The sequence below is a fragment of the Falco peregrinus genome, chromosome 5, assembly GCF_023634155.1.
Source record: "Falco peregrinus isolate bFalPer1 chromosome 5, bFalPer1.pri, whole genome shotgun sequence".
Lineage (NCBI taxonomy): Eukaryota > Metazoa > Chordata > Aves > Falconiformes > Falconidae > Falco > Falco peregrinus.
The window spans coordinates 76,992,317-77,012,130 of record NC_073725.1 but is presented as its reverse complement, the minus strand read 5'-3'; the positions used below and the strand labels follow the sequence as shown (position 1 = coordinate 77,012,130).

The 19,814-nt window shown below is 64.8% G+C and overlaps 1 protein-coding gene across 3 annotated transcripts; it reads left to right on the top strand.

Annotated features, from left to right (window-relative positions):
* Window positions 1-17,625, top strand: SBK1 (SH3 domain binding kinase 1). Of its 3 annotated transcripts, XM_055806573.1 has the most exons (5): window positions 6,498-6,627; window positions 8,305-9,112; window positions 13,732-13,934; window positions 14,038-14,240; window positions 14,809-17,624. In XM_055806573.1, exons 2-5 carry the CDS (start codon window positions 9,039-9,041, stop codon window positions 15,589-15,591), a joined length of 1,263 nt encoding a protein of 420 aa, XP_055662548.1. In that variant the 5' UTR covers window positions 6,498-6,627; window positions 8,305-9,038; the 3' UTR covers window positions 15,592-17,624. The 3 variants fall into 3 exon arrangements, with proteins under 3 accessions (XP_027652213.1, XP_055662550.1, XP_055662548.1); XM_027796412.2 differs by lacking the exons at window positions 6,498-6,627; window positions 8,305-9,112 and adding an exon at window positions 1-752 and having other exon boundaries at window positions 14,809-17,625; XM_055806575.1 differs by lacking the exon at window positions 8,305-9,112 and having other exon boundaries at window positions 6,437-6,627; window positions 14,809-17,620.
* Window positions 17,626-19,814: the final 2,189 nt, after the last annotated feature.

Sequence of the window (19,814 nt, the reverse complement as noted above, 5' to 3'; positions counted from 1 at the left end):
TGCCGGTGAGACAAGCCCCGTGGAGCCGCAGCTCACCGCCGCCGACAGAACTTTCCTTCGTGAGCGCGTGGAGCTCCTGGCCCAGCTGCCTGCCTGCCAGACCCTGCCAGACCCTGCCAGACCCTGCCGGACCCCGCCAGACCCCACCGGACCCCACCTGCTGCAAGCCCCTGTGCAGGGGACACTTTCCCTGGCAGCACCACGAGCACCGTTCTCTGCACCCACCCCTGTCCTGTGCCACATGGGTGCTGGGCGCTGGAGAGGGGCAGCCGCTTCTCCCAGCCTCTGAAGCACCACAGGACTTGGCCGTGGCCTCATCCTGCCCTGCTGGACCCCTCAGCCCAGGTGATGCCACCCCAGGTCCCTGCCCACACGCCCTGAGGAGCAGTGCTGCCTTGCCTGGGCTGAGCAATGGCTGCTGGGTTGGCATTTAGGCATCACCGGCCCCGGAGCAAGGGTGACGCGGGACATGGCACAGCCCAGCACTGCCTCTGTGCGTGGTGAGCAGCTGGCCCCGGCACTCAGCCCGGCTGCGTGAAGGGCCCCCTGGCACCATGGCTCCGGGCAGGCGAGCATGAGGCTCTGGCCGCCGGTGGCATTGGCAAGGGAGAGGAAGATGCCAACACCCCTCCGGTGCTGTCTGGCCTGCGGTCCCCCTCACCCAGGTGCGGTGGCCACTGGAGCCCAGCAATGGATTCCTTCTGCTTCGTCTGCTTCCAGAAAGAGGAGCTGCAGCCCCTGCACCTGCACAGGTCAGTGCCGCGGTGCCTGCCCAGGTGGCACGCTGCCGGTGGGGACACGCCACGAGCCCATCAGGGGCATGTGAGCACAGCACCGAGCTGGGCTGGGGGACGATGTCTGGCATCAGGCTGCCTGCCTTGGCCGTGCCAAAGTTTCCTTTGGAGTAGATGCATCCTCTCCTGGCTGGAGGAGACCGGGGCCCGGCACTGTGCCGTGCCATGCCATGCCATGCTCGGGAGAGGCTGTGTGCACAGCACATGTGCGCATCCAGCACGTGCTTCCCCGGCAGCAGCTCTCCAGGGCACGGAGCGGGTGTCCTGTGCCACGCCGAGTGGTGCCGTGTGCCCGTGGAGCGGTGTGAACCCACGGCACCCCGGACCCATCCTGCCCACTCCTGAGCGCAGGGTCCCTGGCTGGACCCTGCTCCCCAGGCAGGGGACGGCTGAGGCGGGGGCCAGGGCAGGGCAGCTGGGGTGTACCCAAGGAGGGCCACAAAGCTCCCCAAGGCCTGTCCCTCTCGGCAGCGGCACCAGCGCTCACATTCCCCCCTCCCCAAAAGCTCTGCTCCAATCCACGCTGCTGAGCGGCAGCCAAGGAGAATGTGCCAGCGCCGGAATTAGCCAGGCAGCCAGCAGGGATGCGAGGTGTGAATGCCGGCACATGTTGTGCCCAACTGCTCCTCCATGGCACCGAGCCACTGCCGGCTCCTGTCCCACGCCGCCATCCCCCCGGAGCAAGGCTCCCCCCCAGCCATGGCCAGGAGCGCCCCCCCCAAGTACATGGAGAGATTGCGGAGGTGGGGGTGGGGGGCAGTGGGGCCAGGCTCCCTCCTGGTGTGCAGGGAACTGTGGGGTTTTGGTGTAAGTCACTTTTTTTTGAGCCTCGATGGCTGTGGGTCACTGCCCATGGGCTTGGTGCCAGCTGAAAGGTGGGGGGCACGGGGAGTGGCAGGGGGGCCCTGTGTGTGGGTGCTGCTGGTGGGGGGCTAGCGCAGAGCATCCCCGGCACTGGACCCGATGGCACCCAGACTGTGCTGGGCTACCAGTTTGTTGTTCTCAGCCGGGGGGGGAGGGGGGGGGGGAGGGGGGGGGGGAGGGGGGCGGGGAACACTGAAGTGGCAGTGCGGTGGTCCGTGGTCCTGCGTGGTGGCCATGGGGACCACCCCTCCCAGCGCAGGGGGATGGTGAGGGATGGACACCGGTGGCTTGTCCCCACAGGCTCCCCTCTCCCACCGCGCCCTGCGCTGGGGGGGTCCCCGTCCTCGAACAGCCCCTCGCTGTCACCAGCTCGTCCTCGCCAGCCTCCCCCTGGGCCGGTGGGGACAGGGCTGGCACCGCCTGCCACCGCTGTGGCACAGCGCCCAGCGGGGCGGGGGGGGGGGGGGGGCGGCGGAGGGGCCCACCGGGCGCTCCTCGCTCCGCCGACCCCGTCCCGTCCCCCCCGTCCCCGTCCCGCCCCCCCGGGCCCGGCCCGCGCCCGGCGCCGGCGGCAGCGTGTCGCTTCCCCGCAGCCTCGCTAGGGGGTGCCCGGGGAGCGCGCGGCGAGCGCGGGCGGGCGGGGCCGGCTGCGGGGTGCGGGGTGCGGAGTGATGGGTGCGGGGTGGTGGGTGCTGGGTGCAGGGTACTGAGTGCTCAGTGCCGGGTGCAGGGTGCTGAGTGCTTGGTGTTGGGTGCTGAGTGCTCGGTGCTGGGTGCATGTTGCCGAATGATGGGTGCAGGGTGCTGAGTGCGTGGTGCTGGGTGCAGGTTGCTGAGCGCTGGGTGCTGGGTGCCAGGTCGCCGAGTGCCAGGTTGCTGGGATGCCAGAGTGCTGGGTGCCAGAGCTGCCAGGGTGCTGACTGCTGGGTGCTGGGATGCTGTGTTCCACGGTGCTGGGCTGCCAGGGTGCTGGGCCGCCGGGCCAAGTCCCGTGGCTCTCCCTGTGCTCCCAGTTTGGTCCTGCTTCCCACTTTGGCCCTGGTTGTTGATGGGATGGGAAAGGCTGCAAGCGGGAGTGGTGGGCACTGCTGTGCTGTGGCCCCGGCAGTGATGGAGCTCCAGATGGGGGGTGGGAGTGGGACAGTGCTGTGACCCCGCTACACCCCCAAATCCCACCTCCCCCAGGCAGAAACCCATTCTGCTGTTCTTCAGAAGAAACCCATTCAAAAGCAAACCATTCCGTTTCCCTCCAGCCCCGCAGCCGAATGGTCATCATTATGCTCCAGAGTTAACACCCGTCCGAGCTCCCTGCAGGTAGCCCCAGGCAGGCCGTGCTGCAGGCCCTGACCCAGCCTGGGGGGGGGGGGGGGGCGGGGCGGGGGGCAGCACGCAGGATGCTGTGCCCCCCGCCCGGCTGGCTCGGGTCCATCCTGCACCCCCCAGGAGCACGGGGCAGGGCCTGAGGGGCGGTGGGCGGCGGGAGGGGAGGCTGCCCCGGTGGCTGCTGGCAGCGGCTTGGCGGGTCCCCAGCACGGCGCTGAGCTGCAGAATGTGCCCCACGGCGCCTGGGCTGCGGCTCCTCCCTGACCTTGAGCGCAGCCGCTGGGAATCTCATCCCGGCAGCCACAGCAGGGGATGGCAGCGTGCCGCCGGGCGGGGCGGGGGGCACCTAACCCCCACCTCAGTGCTCCGGGAGCCACCGACCCCCTGTCCCCTTGCAATCCCCCTGGCTGGGCACTGTCCTCGGAGACTGAGGGGGCGCCCAGCCCCCCGACACGGGCCTCGCGCCCTGGGCTGGCGAAGTGGCAGGTGCCGAGCGAGCAGCCCTGGCTGCGCGGGTGACGCCGGTGCCACCGGGCAGAGCGAAGGGCCGGGCTCGGGTGCCAGGCGGGGGGTGCGGAGCTCGGTGGGTACTGCGGTGCGGGGTGCGGGAACGTGCCAAAGCAGCCGGGAGCCGCGCGGGTCCCCTCGGCTGGTGCTGCGGCTCCCGGCGTGCTCCGCTCCCGCACTGCCCTCCCTCCCTCCCTGCTCCTTCCCGGCATCCCCGCAGCATCTTCAGGCAGCTTTTAGCTCGCGGTACCGGAGCGTGACAGGCTGCGGGCAGCCGTGGCACCCCGACCCGTGTGCTGTGGGGCACGGCCCCTCGGCTCCCACTCTGCCAGCGGGGGGGAAATGACCAAGCGGCGGTGAAGGGACATGCGACCTTCTCCCTGAATTTGGAGGGGATTTGGCTCCCTAGAAATATTTTGGGCTTTTCAGGTCATTTTCCTGCCGCCTGCCCTCGTCCAAGCACATCCCCCGTGGCGCTAGCCAGGATATTTCCTTTCCAAGCAGAAATCCTGGGGGCATTCATGATCCTTTGGGGAGCCGTGGGCTGGTTTGGGATCAAGCCAGGTGATACACATGCTTGATCCAGCTCCTTTCATCTTGCCCATCTTGGTTATTAATATTCTCTAAGTGTTTTGAAGACCATGAGCTCAATACAAACACTAACTGGTGCTACTGGTGTTACTATTATTCAATCCGTGCATGACCCACGTGCTGGCAATGTGCCAGTCCAGCCTGGCAGCCACAAAATAAGCCGCTGAGCCCCCCCCCAGCCCCCTGCAGCCCCCCGCAGCCCCCCGAAGCCCCCCACATCCCCCCAGGGCCCTGCCACCACCCGGCTGGTCCCTCACCAACAGCTCAGCCTCTGTGTACCGGGGGCACGGCACAGCCCCATCCTCTGAGACCAGGGTGGGGACAGCAGGGCCGAGGCATGCGTGGGGTGTGGGATGCTGTCCCCGCAGCCCCCCGCGGTCCCCGGGCAGGCTCCCTGGGCACCGTCGCTTCAAGCCTGACCTAGAAACAGCCCCGAGCTATAAATAGTGTGAGCTGAAGGAGGGCTCAGAGGCGCAGCTCTGAGCAGGAGGCTTGCGGGGGCCGCGGACCTGCAGCCGGGGGTCAGCACGACAAGGGCAGGCAGGGGACACAGGGGGGCAGGGGCTGTGGGAAGGGATGAGGCTGGACCCACTGTGTCCCCGGCAGCTGATGTGCAATGGGGCCGTGGTGGCTTTCACCAGCCTGTGTCCTGCTTATGTGGCAGCACCACAGCGCTGCCCCGTGTCCCACACCGTGACCCTTCCTGGCACCTTCACCCACAAGAAGCTCTCCTGCCCTGTGCCACCCCTTTCCCAGCCCCACAGCTCTAAGCACCCATCCAGCACCCAGCCAGCCTGCCCTGGCTTGCTGGGTCACCTGGCTCCTCTTGTGCCACGCGGATGCGCCCATCCCGGTGGGGATTGTCCATGCTCCAAGCTCACAAGCCCCAGGTGCTGGCAGCTGTAGCAGGGACCGGCGAGCGGAGAGAGGATCAAGGGGACCAGCAAGTGCTGGTGGGCCCACAGCCGCCTCTCCTGCTGCCCAGCCCCCAGGCTGGCGATGTCCTGTGCGGCTGCTGGACAGGAGAAGAGTGGCAATGTCACAGCAGCACCTGGCACCAAGTTAAAGAGAAGTGTCAGAATGTGATTCAGCCTCTTGCTTTAAAGCCATTCATAAAATGACTAATTGCTCTGCGTGCTAAACTGGGAGCGGATTAGAGCCGCTGGTGAGTCAGTGGTGACGGCTCCTCTGCCCTCCCCGGTGGCGGGGGCTTGGGCGGCAACGGAATGGCCCCGGTCCCAGCTCAGCGGGCACGGCTGGCTTGCATGGGCCATGGGGTGTGTGGCCACAACCCGCTGTCACCCCTTGGGGCGTGGGGCTGCCCCACAGCTGTGGGTCGGTGCAGAGCGGCATCACAGTTGTGAAGAGACCCAGCGCCCAGCAAAGAGCCAAGGAAGCGTCAAAGCAAATTATGGCCTGCGTTAAAATGTCCCCGCTCAGCCCTGGTGAGAGCAGAAGGAAATCTGGAGAGACTAGATGGGCCCGGGGGCGTGCCGAGGAGGAGCGCCGTGCCTACCCCTCACCTTCCTCCAGGAGAGCTGCCACCAGCCCCGTGGCTGGAGGTGCCCGGGAGCTCCCGGTGCCCAGCTCTGGCATTGTTTGCTGAACATATTGCCAAACTTTAGCAAGGCTGGAAGGAACCGCGGGTGGCGCGGCTGCCTTTCCCTGGCTGTGTCCGAGCGGTCCCGCCATGCCAGAGCACATGGCAGGGAGCCACGTGTCCCACACGTGTCCCACATGTGGCTGGGTGTGGAACTTTGGAGGGGCGAGGCAGGCGCCACGGTGGGCATCACCCGTGCTGGGAGGAGAAGAAACACAAAATATTGGAAAGCTCAGGGAGACGGGGGTGCGGTGGCAGTGGGACATGGCCCTGCAGAAGGACACTGTGGATGTGTGGGGCTGGTGGTGGTGAGCCCCAGATGTTCCATGCTTGGATGTCCGGGATGCCGGTGTCCTGCAGTGACGAGTGGTGCAGGGAAGGGGTGAGGAGCCCAATCCCGGTGGGGGGACCCGGGGACACCTGTCCCAGCCGTGCCCCCCCGTGCCCCTCGTCTGCGGCTCTGCTCCCTGGGCAGCCCCCCGGACTGGAGCTCAGTGGGCCGGCGGGGAGGTGGGTGACTCCGCCGTGGCTCCCAGCTGACACCTCGACCCCCGCCTCGAGCACCCCCAGCCCCCCCCCGGGGCCACCCTCCCACCGCGTGGGCCTGGGCCCACGGGCCGGTACGCGGAGGGGCTGCCCGAGCGCCGCGCATCCCTGCCAGCACCGGGGCGAGCAGCAGCGGACACCCCTCGCCCCCTCCCCGTTTTCCCCGGGGGGTGCGGGGCGGTGCCGGTACCGGGCGGAGCGTGGGGCGGGGCGGCGGGCGGCGCTGCCCTGCCGGGGGGCTGCGGGGGGGGGCGCCGCCGCTCCGCTCCGCTCCGCTCCTCCGGCGGCGGCGGGGCCGCGGCATGAGCCCGGCGGTGCGGGAGGCGAGCGGGCCCCGCGCGGGGGGCGGGCGGCGGCGGCTCCTCTCCCGCCGAGGACGGGGCGCGGCGGCTCGCCCCATCGGTAAGGCGGCGGCGGGGAGGGGGCGCGGGGGGTGCTGCCCGCCCGGTACCGGCCCGCGCCTTTGTGGCGGGCGCGGCGGGTCCGCCCTTTGTCTGCCCGCACGGCGCCGGGGCGGGGGGGGGTGGGCGCGCGGCGGCCCCGGTAGCTAAAAAAACCCGTCACGGTACGAGCGGAGCTCTGGGATGAATAGCGGGGGTCGCCCCCCCGCCGCTCCCCGCAGAAGCGGGGCGATGCGGGGGGGGCACAGCGGGCGGGGCGGGTGCTGCCCCCGGGGGCTCGGCCGGGCGGAGCGCGAGGTCCCGGCTGTGGGACCCCCCCCGCCACCGCCAACCCGGGGCGCTGCCACCTGCGCCCCCCCGCCCCGCTCGGCCCCGGCCCTGCGGCAGCGGGGTCCAGCTCGGGGCCGGAGACGGAAGCGGCGTGAGTCACACTTGAAAGGAGTTTGTGCCGGAGCGGGGCCGGGGGCTGTGCCCCGGCAGCCCAGCGCTGGCCCCGAGGCCGCTTTCCGAGGGAGAAGGGCGGGGGGGTCCCCGCCTGTGTGGGGGGCTCCGGCAGGATGCGCGCAGAGGGAGGGCGGCGGGAGGCAGGGACCGGAGCTGGCCTCGGGGGCAGCCGGGGCCACCGCCTCCCCTCGTCGCCGGCCCGGTGCCGGGGGGGGCTCCTTGCCGTGTCCGCCTCCCGCGGCTGCGGCTGGGCACCGGGAGCCTGACCCACTTTCCTCCGGGGCCGGCGGCGCTGGCGCGGCGGGTGGCGGGCGGGAGCGCGGCGGCGGCTCGGGACGCCGCGGAGGGTCGGTCTCGGTACCGGGTGGCGTGGGGGTGAAGCCAGGGAGCTGGGCACCCGCATGCGGGGCCGCTGGCCCGCCAGGCTCGGGCTTGAGGGCGGCAAGGCCGTCAGCGGGGTGCTGCCATACCCTGCCCGGGATGCTGCCATACCCTACTGGTACCCTGCCTGTACCCTGCCCAGGATGCTGCCCGTACCCACCCCAGGATGCTGCCGTACCCTGCCCATACCCTACTGGTACCCTGCCCATACCCACCCCAGGATGCTGTCATACCCTGCCCATACCATACCAGTACCCTGCCGGTACCCAGCCAGGGATGCTGTCATACCCTGCCCATACCGTATTGGTACTCTGCTGGTACCCAACAAGGGATGCTGCCATACCCTGCCCGTACCCAGCCTGGGATGCTGCCGTATCCTGCCCATACTCTGCCTGGGATGCTGCCATACCCTACTGGTACCTTGCCTGTACCCAGCCTGGGATGCTGCCGTACCCTGCCAGTAGCCAGCCAGGGATGCTGCTGTACCCAGCTCAGGATGCTGCCCATACCCTGCCTGTACCCAGCCTTGGGTGCTGCCGTGGGGCTGTGGCAGGTGGGGGAGCAAAGGTGAGGCAGCCGAGAGGTGGGAGCATCCCCCTCAGTGGGGCTGCCGAGACGATGCCCAAGGTGCGGTGTTACACCCAGGAGGACCCCACACGGGGTGGGATGCAGCCCCACCGCGTGTGAAGGCCATGAAGCCCCTCGGCACGGAGGTAGGGCTAGATTTTGCAGCCGGGTGACATGTCCCCCTGCCTCCAAAAGTGAGAGGGGCGGGCCAAGGGGCCAGCTGGCCCTGCCCGGGGGGACTGGGCGGGCGACAGGCAGGTGCCGCTTGGGGCATTTGTCTTTGCAGATCCCAAACGTGTGATGCTGCCGGCACTGGTGGAAGAGTTTTGGGAGGGAGATGATGACAGGCTGATGAAACCAATCAAACAATGAAGTAATCATAAATCCCCGGTGCCAGTGGTGAAGCGGGAGGAGCTGGAGGATGGAGCAGCTGAGGTCCTAACGAAGCCATCCCGCTTGTCAGGAAAAATCCTGGGAGGCTGAAGCACTGAAAGGTGGTCAAGGGTCCTGCCATCGGGGGCCAATGGATGGAGACGGCGCAGTGCAGGCGAAGGCAGGGAAAAGCCTGCTGGCAGCTCCAGGAGAGAAGTGCAGAGGGCACGGAGGATGGCAGCGGGAGGGGAGAGCAGTGGCTTCCTGGGGAGCGGCTGCCACCCATCCCTCAGGAGGACAGCGAGAGGTGTCGGAGGAGAGAGCCTGGGTGCTGCTTTATTTGCTCTTCCCAAACCTGCCTGCAAAACCTGAATCCTGGGGCCAAAGCCTGAAGAAGCTTGTCACAGGCTCATGGCTGGGATGGGAGACGGTTCCTGCTATGGGGGATGCTACAGATGGGTGCGATGGGGCCTGATCCTGCCCCACAGCTGAGACAACCCCACCAGGGGAGCAGCTCCTGCCGAATGGGAGCCCACGTGTTTCTGGCTGTTTGTTGGTTTTGCTGAAGCCGATCCTGATGCTGGGCAGTCTGCTCTGGTCTGGGCAAGGAGCTGGTATGAGGAAAACTCCAGATAACTGGGAAATTCAATGCCATTGCATGGAAAAATGTCCCAAACTGGGGGCACTGAGAAGTCACGGTTGCTGTTGGTGCTTCGGTGGAGGTTAGGTGCTGGTTCAGGCTTGTGGTGTAAAGCGGCGCTCAGGCGTTTCCCAGTGCCTTCCCACCACCACGGAGCCAGCGAGAGGACGTGGAGACGTGCCCCATCCATCACCTCTTTGCGGGGTGGCTGCTTCTCCTGGGTTGTGGGATGCTGGCAGGGGGGCTGTTCCCAAAATGCCCCCTGGGCCATGTGCGGCCAGCTGCCTCCCAGACACACTCAGCTTGTTTTGAGTGGCTTTGGGTGGCCCCGGGGTGGCGCGTGGGCAAATGGACCCTCTCCCCACGCTTGTTTTTCTGCTTTGGGCGGGGTGGGAGGCAGCGGCTGGCCCGGGTGGAGGGCAACGCAGCCTGCAGGCAGCCCTTACCTGGCCGGAGGTTGCGGGGACACGGCAGGTACTGGTGGCTCTGAGCCCCCACGAGGTGCCTGTCCTCCCCCCGTGCCCATGGAGATGTCGTCCTTGTTCGGCGAAGGTGCCTTTGCGAGCCCTCCCTGGGTGCCGGCGTGCCGCTGCCCCCGGGAAGTGCAGCTAATAACACCTTGCGCCGGCATGCTGGTCCCAGCGGCACGGAGGAGATGAGAGGATGTCCCCGGAACGGGGTCAGGCAGCCGTGGAGGCTGGAAATGGAGCGGGGTGCTGGATAGGCAGTGGCTTGGCACAGGGCACGGCCAAGGCACCACCTGTCCCCTTGCCCTGGTGGCACTGGGGAGGTGGGGGACCGGGAGCAGGGATAGCCCCAGCAGGGCCAAGAGCTTGCTTGGAAATGACTTTTCCAGCTTAGCATGTGTTTTGGAGAAAATAGGGGAGGTTTGGGAGCCAGCCAGGGTGTGGAGGGGGTGAGCTCCCTCCCAGCAGGCACCCTGGCCTCTAACCTGCTAGGCTGGAAACAGTGTCACCCGCTAATAATTAATGCCAATTACACCGTAGTTAATGAGCATGCTGCTGTTGTAGGGAGTGTCACGGTGGTGGGAGGGTTTGGGGGTGAGGATGGGGGGAAATCAAAGCTCTGCGCAGCACCCGTGGTGTGGCCGGGCAGCCGCAGGGGCTGAGCAGCGTGTGCCTGCGCCCAGCCCTGCTGCTGGCTGTTTCTCATTTCCCCCCCTCTCTAAAGAGAAATCTGGGTCTTGTAGAGACCCTCACCCCACCCCACGTGGTTTTCCCCTTTGTATCCCCGATTCCTCGCCCCAGAACAGCCCAGGGTGTGAGTCCTGGCCCCTCGGCAGGCTGCCAGCGTGCCCCCTGCGCCGGGCTCAGCCCCAAACCCTGTTCCTTTCACCCTACTCGATGACCATGTTGGTTTTCTGACCCCTCGATCTCTGATGTGGCTGGAGGGATTTTTCCCCCCCTTCCCCTCTTAATTTCCAAGCAGCTGCTGCTCCTCCACCCTCCTCTGCCAGGTGCCTGGAGCAGCTCTCCCGGGCGGCCTCTGCTCTTCTCAATGAGCTCTTAATGAGTTTGCAATTACTTATTGGCAGAGCCGATGCGCCCAGGGCTGGGTGTGCAGCGGAGCGGGATGTGGAACAGGGGAGAGCATCCCCTTGCAGCGTCGGGGAGGGAGCGGGTTGGCGGTGCTGGCCCCAGTACCTGGTGGGATGCTGGGCTCTGGATACGGGATGCCATCCTCTTGGGATCTGCTCCGTGGTGTTGGGGATGGGGACGGGGAGGTCCGGGGAGAGGAGCGGCAGCTGCCGGCGGAAGATGAGTGGCTGCCTATAAATACCTGCCAGGGAGCGAGGAAGAGGTGGGTGGATTATCCTCCTCACTCAATGAGATAAATGGTTCTGAAGCTTAAACACAGAACAATTTTAGTCTGAATAGTAGGAGAAATGGTTCAGGACGCAGAGCTGACAGTGCGCACCGCCTTCGATGAGCGGTGGGGTCCCGGTTCTGCTTGGCAGCGTCCTCGCTGCCCCTTTGCCATTGCCCGGGGTCTCATGCCGTGGGGGCCTTTGCCAGGACTCAGCTGGGATGTGCATCGTTCCTCCCTGCTTTTAAAAGCTCCTTCTTCAAGAACAGCCGAAACAACTGAGCCAGGGGATTGTGTGCTGGGAGGGCGGGTTTGGCTTCCTTCGGGCACAGCCTGGCTCATCTCCTCCGGTGCTTCGGGGCCATGCTGTGGAGGCGGGAGAGGAGCTGGTGTGTCGGCAAAAGGCCCATTTCTGCTCTGGTTTGTCCTGATCTGGCACGTGGCTGCATGGGCAGTGGCGTTGGCATGACTGGCATGGGCACAGAAGGCAGTCAAGGACACGGGACCTCGGCCCCGGCCATGCCAGGCTGGCGACATCTCTTGCCACATGGGCAGTGTCCCCGCTGTGTCCCACCGTCCCCGTGAGCGTGCAGAACCAGCTGGGAATGAGCCCTCGCTCCCTCTCCCCGCTGCTGCCCTGCTTTGCTGCTTACATCAAAACCAACATGTTTTCAAAAGCGTTTCAATTTTTAATGAGAACTTCTGTGTTTATGCTTTTTTTGGCCTCAGTGCATTGGTATTTTGGCCACCGCCGTTGTTTGATTTCCCCCGGGGTTGGTGTTGGCTCTGTGCTCCCGTTACCTTGGCAGAGCGGGGTGCCCGGCAGGCGGGGGACCTGGCCTGGTGGGGCACCCGGCTGTGGGGGGTGTCCCGTGGTGTCCGATTGGGAAGAAGCTGCCTGGAAAACCCAACAGTCTCAGCCAAGGGGAAAAGCAAACAGCCCTTGACTTTAAGCAGCCGTCAGTCCTTCACCTTCTCTCTCCCATCCCACTGGCAGGTTTTTTTTTCTCCAACCCCAACTTTGCCGACTTGAGTAATTGCATTTCAACACCGGTTAATTAAGAGACATTGACGAGCATGATTGTAAATTCAAGTGTAGACAGAATTCTTCTTGCAGGATGCTGGGAGCTGTTTTTAGTCATGCATCCATCGAGCTGCTGCGCTGATCCACCTCCACCTCCAGCACCCAGACACCGAAATGGTGCTCCTCTTCCAGGAGGCCAATAAAACACTATGGAGATGAGCTGCTTTGGAGATCTTATGAGTCAAGCCGTTACATTTTTGGAACATCATGATGTTGAAGTTCCTTTTCTATTTTTCGCCCAACTTCCCAGGAAAAAAAAATAATAAAAAATTAAGAAGCTAAGCTCTGCTTTGGGATGAGAGGCAGCATGGTCATGGGAAGAAAGGAGCGAGAGGCTGGAGATCAGGCTCGGCCTTTTTGGGAAAACGCTGGGAGCATCCTTGTGCATCGGGCAAGATCCTGACCCTGGGGCACTGTCGGTGCTCATGGGGCATCTGGTACCATTTGGGGTGGCTGTCACAGCCCCTGCCTGGCCATGGCATGGGACAGTTCGCATGTACCCTCTGGCACGGATGCTCTCAGCCTCCGTCTGTTGCAGCCGTGGGCTCGTCAACTCAGAAACACCCGTTTGGGTGTTTCGCTCGCGGGCGGTGAGCCCACGGCTGCAGCCACCAAGCGCCCATGCCGTGTCCCCCGCTGCCGGTGCTCCCGGCTCTGTCCCCACACCGGCCGGACCCCCAAATGCCCTTGGGCCCGGGGCCAAGTGGGATCCATGTTGAGTGGGAGTTTTTTTCCCCTCTGGTGAGACGCTGCATTAAAAATCTAAATATAAACCAGCACCCGCTCGGTGCTGTCCCATGATTTTGTCAATCTGCTACAAAATCAAAAGCAGCCGGATTTATCTGCCAAGGTGCCCACCGGCCCTGGGGTGCCTGTGTCACTGGGGGGGGGGCTCGCTGGGCACCGGCTGGCTCTCCTGTGTGGTCACAGCGTGGGGTGGCTCGGTGGGCACCGGGTTTGTGCTCTTGGGGGATGATGGAGGGCGAAGCAGCGCCCTGAAGGCACCAGAGGAGATCCCGGGGTGGTTGGGCTGCCACGGCAGCGTGGTGGGTGAGTCCGAGCTTGGCTGTCGTGGCAGGGATGGCCAGGGCGAGGAAGAACCGCCGTCGGTTTGTCGGGAGTGAGGAACATCGGTGCTGTTGTCCATGTGCCGCTGGCCAGGCTCTGCACCACAGCACCCGGCACCCTGGTAGGGGGAAGCTGAGAGTGCGTGCTGATGGATGGTCAGAGGTGTATGGTGGAAAGATTTGCCACAGAGCCAGTGTGTACTGCTCAGTGCCTGTGGCTCGGCTTGGCCCCGCTCCGGAGCATCACTGGGTCACAGCGGGCTCCGCTCCACTCTGCAAAGGCGGGAGGGTGGAGGGGACAGGGCTGGCTCCCAGGGTCCCCACTGGGGACTGTGGCAGCAGTGGGGAGCCCCAAAGGGCTTCAGCTACCAGCCTGCACGGTGGCTGTGAACACGCTAGGGCTGAGGAAATGTGCGTGTGTCTGTCCCCACGTCCCAGCCCTCCTGGCTCTGCATGCCCTGAGCCCTCACTTTGCCCCCAGACACCCCCCAGCCCTGCCCCACCTGGCTGCAGCCCCTGCAGAGGCTGGAGCATACTCTCCAGAGCCACTGGGTTGGTGGACCCTGGGGACAGAGGGGTGGCACCAAGCAGCTGGGTGCCCCTTTGCAAGGTGCTGTGGCTCCCAGCCCCGGGGATGGGATAGGGCGGGATGGGATGGTGTAGGATGGGGCGAGGTGGGTTTGTAGCACCCACCAAAAGCAGTGACGTGCCTCTGCCTTGCAGCGCAGCCATGAGCGCAGGTTCGACTGAGCAAGAGCCGTCGCGCAAGCTGGCCTGCTGCGGAGTGCCTCTCATCACCGAGGACATGCAGTCCCTGGCCATCCGCACCCTCTCGGGCACCGACATCAGCAAGCACTACGACCTCATCCGCGAGCTCGGCAAAGGCACCTACGGCAAGGTGGACCTGGTGTCCCACAAAAGCACAGGTGAGGGGAGCGGGGGGTGCCAGGGGTGCGGCCGCGCTGGGAGCAGGGTGCCTGCATGTCCCAACTGTGGCCTGGGGTGACCCCCATCTCCTGCCCACTGCAGGCACCAAGATGGCCCTGAAGTTTGTCAACAAGAGCAAGACAAAGCTGAAAAACTTCCTGCGGGAGTTCAGCATCACCAACACGCTCTCCTCCAGCCCCTTCATCATCAAGGTCTTTGACGTGGTCTTCGAGACTGAGGACTGCTACGTCTTTGCTCAGGAGTATGCCCCTGGCGGGGACCTCTTCGACATCATCCCGCCGCAGGTGGGAGCCCTCCCATGGGAGCCTTTCTGGGGTGTGGGGGCTCAGTATCCCCAGGGTCCTGAGCAAAGCTGCCGCTCTGCTTTGGTGGCCGTGTGGGAGGGAGCCCGTGCATGGGGACTGGGCATCCCTGTATGGGTTGGTGCTGACCACAAGCACCTACAAGCAAGTTTGGGACCCATCCCCCATCCCCTGGGGTGGCCTGGGACCCATCAGGCATTCCTGGGGTAGTCTGAGACCTGTTACCCATCCCCTGGGGTGGCCTGGGATGCACCCCCCATCGCTTGAGGTAGCCTGGGACCCGTCGCCCATCCCTCAAGTTCCCTCAGACCCATCACCCATCCCTTGGGTGGTCCGGGACCCATCACCCATCTCCTAGACATCCTAAGACCCATCACCCATCCCTAGGGTGGCCTGGGACCCACCATCCATCTCCCTGCCGCACAGAGCACCCAGATAAAAGCATCCACAACCGTGCTGGATGTTCAGGGCCATACAGATATGGCGGTCTCCAAGCTGGGTGGGACCACCGTAGGGTCCAGTGGCTGATGCCGTGTCTCCGTGCCCGCAGGTGGGGCTCCCCGAGGAGCTGGTGAAGCGCTGCGTGCAGCAGCTGGGCCTGGCCCTCGACTACATGCACAGCAAGAGCCTGGTGCACCGGGACATCAAACCGGAGAACGTCCTGCTCTTCGACCGCGACTGCCGCCGCGTCAAACTGGCCGACTTCGGCATGACCCGCAAGGTGGGCTGCCGAGTCAAGCGCATCAGCGGCACCATCCCCTACACGGCACCTGAGGTCTGCCAAGCTGGCCGGGCGGAGGGCTTCGCAGTGGACACCAGCATCGACGTCTGGGCTTTTGGGGTGCTCATCTTCTGCGTCCTCACCGGTAACTTCCCCTGGGAGGCGGCGGCGGCTTCCGATGCCTTCTTCGAGGAGTTTGTGCGGTGGCAGAAGGGGCGGCTGGGGGGGCTGCCCTCGCAGTGGCGGCGCTTCACGGACAGCGCCCTGCGCATGTTCCAGCGCCTGCTGGCCCTCGACCCCGAGAAGCGCTGTCCCGTCAAGGAGGTCTTCTACTTCATCAAGTGCGACCTGATGGCCGAGGTGCGGCGCCGACCCTCCTACCGCTCCCGCAAGCACGCCAGGGACAAGCTGCCGGCCGGTCCCCATCGCCATGAGGTGGCCGGCGCCTGCACCCCTGCCCCGCTCAAGAGGACCGTCCTGACCGAAGGGAGCGGCCCCCGTGGCTCCGAGCCGAGCGCGGCCCCCCCGGGGACGGCGAGCAGGACAGACGGACGGCAGGACAAAGGCAAAGGGCAGATGGTCCTGGCCACAGCAATAGAGATCTGTGTCTGATGGCGCCGGGGGGGGGGGGGGGGGGGGGGGGCACACAGCAGCCGCCTGTCCCATCCCATCCCCCTGCCCCGGGGACAGGGCTGGGGGTCTTGCTTGGGGTGGTGGCATGAGCTGGGACGGGGCTCTGGGGCTCCCCAAGCAAAACAAGAAAACAAACAAAAACGAAGAGGAAAAGGACAGAACTGGGTGTGCTCCATAGCACTGAGGATGCTGATCCCCCCACCCCACCTGGGCGAGGCCGGCGGTGGGAGCCCGGCCGAGGGCATCACTCGGTGCCGGGGGGACGTTGGTACCCCCGGGTCCTGCCATGGCCGCACCACCCCCTGCAAGGCCCCCCGCAGGGTGGCCCGGGGAGGGGTCTCCCATACAGGGAGGAAGAGGAGGCAGGGGCTGCGTGGGTGGGGGGTCCGGATTGGCCAGCACCCACCAGCTCACCCCCACCCCGTGCTCAGCCCCCAGCCAGGGCGAGGGAAGGCCGATGACCCCGCACCATGGAGGAGGCCTTTGGGGAGGTTTGGGTGGGTGGGATTTGCCCCCTTCCACCGGTCCCTGCCCCACGGGTGGGGACCGGGAGGGGATGTGGAGTTGGGTGTTGGGCCGGTGATGGGGAGCTGGGGGGTCACCAGCAGCCCAGGACCCCCGGCACCCCGGCTACCTCCCTGCTGCGGGAGGTGCTGGCAGCCATCGATGTAGCAAGTGTCCCTGTCTTGTGTGTTGTCGTGCGTCCCAGGCACAGCCGCTGGCAGCCCCTGGCCCCCCTGCCCAAGACCCCCGCCGGAGGGAGTGGTCCCCTCCCAGCCAGGAGCCATGCTGTGGGCTTGGCCAGTGGCCGCGGTGCTGGCTGGCCACCATGGCGGGTGCTGGGGGCCGGGGTGGCTCTGCCATGGTGGTGTCCCCCTGTCCCCTCTGCAGAGTTGTTGTACCCAGGGACTGGGAGAAGGTGGTGGTGGTGCCTCTCCAGGCTGGTCTGCACAACCTGGGGAACAGGGGAGGGGGCTTTGAGTGGTCTCCCCAAGGGCCACATGGTTCCCTGTGCTGTCCCCATCACCCCTCCTTGCTGTCACCCCTTTCCCAAACCCCGGTTACCCTCCCCTGGGGCTGGCGGGGAGGAGGCAGCGGGGTAAATCCCCCCAGGGCTGGCTGCAGCGGGGCGGGATGGTGGCAGCAGGAGCCACTGGTGGCCCCTTAGTGACAAGGTCATGGGGTGTATGTGGGGGGGGGGGATGCAACTCCCCTCCTAGTTGTAGGGCAGCGGGGGGCTCACCCCACTGCCAGGGTGGGGAGCCTGGGGGCACCCCACGTTGGCAGCACCCAAGCCCTGGCATGCTTTGGGCTTCCCTCCCATCAGGTGGGTGCCGTGGGGACCCCCCCATCCCCTCCGCCCCCCCCCAATTCCCGCATAAAGGGCTATAACGCTATTCAGCAGCAGCAGCAGCAGTTTACACAGCAGGCGGGTGCCCGGCCGGACCCCCCGCCACCGCCGCTGCCCCCCCCGTCCCCGCGGCACCCACCCCTGCCCGCCCGCAGCGCCAAGGCTGGGGGCCGGTTTTAGAAGTAGCATTGCCCCGATGTAGAGACGCTAGGCGCGGTTTTTCCTCCTTTTTGCCTTAGGTCCCTCAATGTCCTCGATCTTTCGTGCAATAATGTAGATACGGGATCCCAGCCGCCCCGGGAGGGCTCGGCTGTGCCTCTCTGGCGCTCTGTCCCCCGGCGGGGTGCCTGGCTGTGATTTCTGTTCCCGTCGAGGTCGCTGTGTTGGTAGGTCGTTGGGTTTTTATTTCCAATTCCCTCAGCTGTCGGGTTTCGGACCTTCTTCCCATAGGAGAGGCTGTAGTGTCACAGACGTTACCTCAGTTTGTCACTGTTGAAAAGGATAAAAAAAAAAAACCAACAAAAACCAACTAAAACCATAAAAAATGACAAAATACATAGTTATAAAAGCAACAAAAAAAAAATCTCAGTGGCGGTGAAGACTTTTTTTTAAAATAAAATGTGGTGCTGCTTGGGTGGGCAGGGGGCACTGCCTGCCTTTGCCCCGCCATGGCCCTGGGGCTCGCTGTCCCCCCCCCTTTCCCCCTGTCCCCCCATGCCCGGCTGCCGTGGCCACCCCAGGGCGGGAGGGAGGGGGAGCGGGGGACAGCACAGCGGGGCTGCCGGGCAGAGTGGCAGCACCCATGGGTGGGGGGCACCCGGCCACCCTCGGTGCAGCCCCCTCCAAACAGGCAGGGCTGCCTGACGTCAGATGTATTCCAGCCACGTCCGCAGGCTAATTTCAATTTCCTGGTAATTATGCAAATGAATGTGGATTTAATTAAGGGCAGATTTCATTAAAGTCTTCTTGGGGAAATGAGAGCAGGGTGGGGGAGAGCGAGGAGGAGGCGGCAGGGGAGGTAAGGTGAAGGCAGCGCTCGCCCCGGAAGATAAATGGCTGCAGCGGATGCCAAGGGGATAGGGTGGGATCCCTTGGGAGTGGGGGTCCCACCTGCTCCCTGCCATGGGACCCCCATTGTGGGGGCCTCAGGGTCCCCAGCCGAGCAGCAGGGGGCTGCATGGGGCAGGCGCACAGTGTGGCTGGGGGGCAGCACCCGAGGGACCCCAGGAAGATGCGGCTGCGGCTCCTCCGGTGCATCCCCAGCCCCGTGCTGGGACCAGGGCAGCGAGCCCCGCGTGTCCGCCCACCTCAGCAGCGAAGCCTCTCATCTCCTTCCCCTTCCCATAAGGGCAAGGAAAGCATTTCTTCGACATGTGATTTATTTTTTTCTCTTCCTCAGCTAAAAATACAGATTTGGCCACGCCAAAAGGTCTAGGAAATCAATGTCATTGTCACCAGGCGCTGGCTGGAAGGACCCTCCCCTCCCCAATCACTGACAAAAAAGGAAACGTTGCCATTTGACGTCTTTGGAATGAACCGCTCGGGTTGCTTTCAGCTGAACTGTCTTTAATTCAAAGTGAAATGGCTAATTTTATCCCAGCAAGGTCAGGGATGCTGAGAGCCTGTCAGCGCTGGCAGGGCAGGGGCTACTTGTCCCCAGGTGAAACCTCCAGACCCAAAACCTGCAGCAAAAGCAGCGGCTGGGCAAAGCCATCGCCTGCCCGCCGGGCTCGCTCCGGCGTTTGGCTGGGCAGGCGGCCGCCTGGTGCCGCTGACCTTGGGCGGTCCTCGAGTAATGGACGGGCAGCGCAGGCACTGCTCCCGAAGGAAATAACTGATGGGTTTGTACAGATCCTTGAGCCGGCCGCAGGGAAGAGGCACAGGGTGGCAGGGGTGAAAACAGCGTGGGTGCTGGATGTGGGACGGGTGCGGCAGGTCCAGCCCCACTAGCATCCCATAAACCCAATCCTTCCCGAGCTGGGAAGCCAAGCAATGCCTCCCTGCCACTAATTTCATCCAGGCCTTGATTTCTGGAGCTGAGTTTTGCCCGTTTTTGCTTAGAGATGCTAAGTGAGCTGCTGCAGCCCCAGCTAAAATACTGCAGGTTGAGAATAAAAATAACTGTGAATGATCCGCTCATTTGGAGTGCAAATGATCAATGCCAAGCTGGCATGGCAAAAAAACCCCAACAAAACCCCAAAGAACCAACCCTAACCGATCCCTTTAAAAGGCAATATTTTGCCACCAAGATGCTGCTTCAGCTCCCCAGTGACTCAGGAGGGGCTGCAGGATGAGGCCCAAAGGCATTCCCACGCATCCCGAGCCGGGAGCAGAGCACAGGGTCCAGGCTGCCAGTGGCTCTCCCAGCCACCACATGGAGACATCGGGGGGGACGTGAGCCTGGCATGGCAAGAGTATTCATTAGATGTGCTGCTTAGGGCTGATCCGCTTTCAAGAGTTTCCAAAAATAGCAACAGCACTGAGCTGAGATGGGCGTTGGAAGGAAATGTGACTCATGTGCTACCCAGTGCCTGAGCAACATCGCAGGAGCTCGAGGCCGCTGCGCAGAGCGAGCCACCCGAGCCTGCCCAGGGATGCTGCGGGAGGGTGCACGAGGGCATCCCAGTGCCCTTCCTGCCAGCTGCAGAGCTGCCTGCGAAGGGGACGCAGCTCAGGCTCGTCCCCTGGCTGTCCTTTCCGCAGGGCCCCTCTGCTGTCTGTGTTTTAAGCTGCTGGGGAGATGATGGACAGATGTCAGTCAAAGCCTGGCAGCTGCCGAGGGCTGTGGCAGGAACAAGATGCTGGAGCCAGGCAGCAAAAACTGTCCCGAGGTGGGGAAAAAAAATCCATC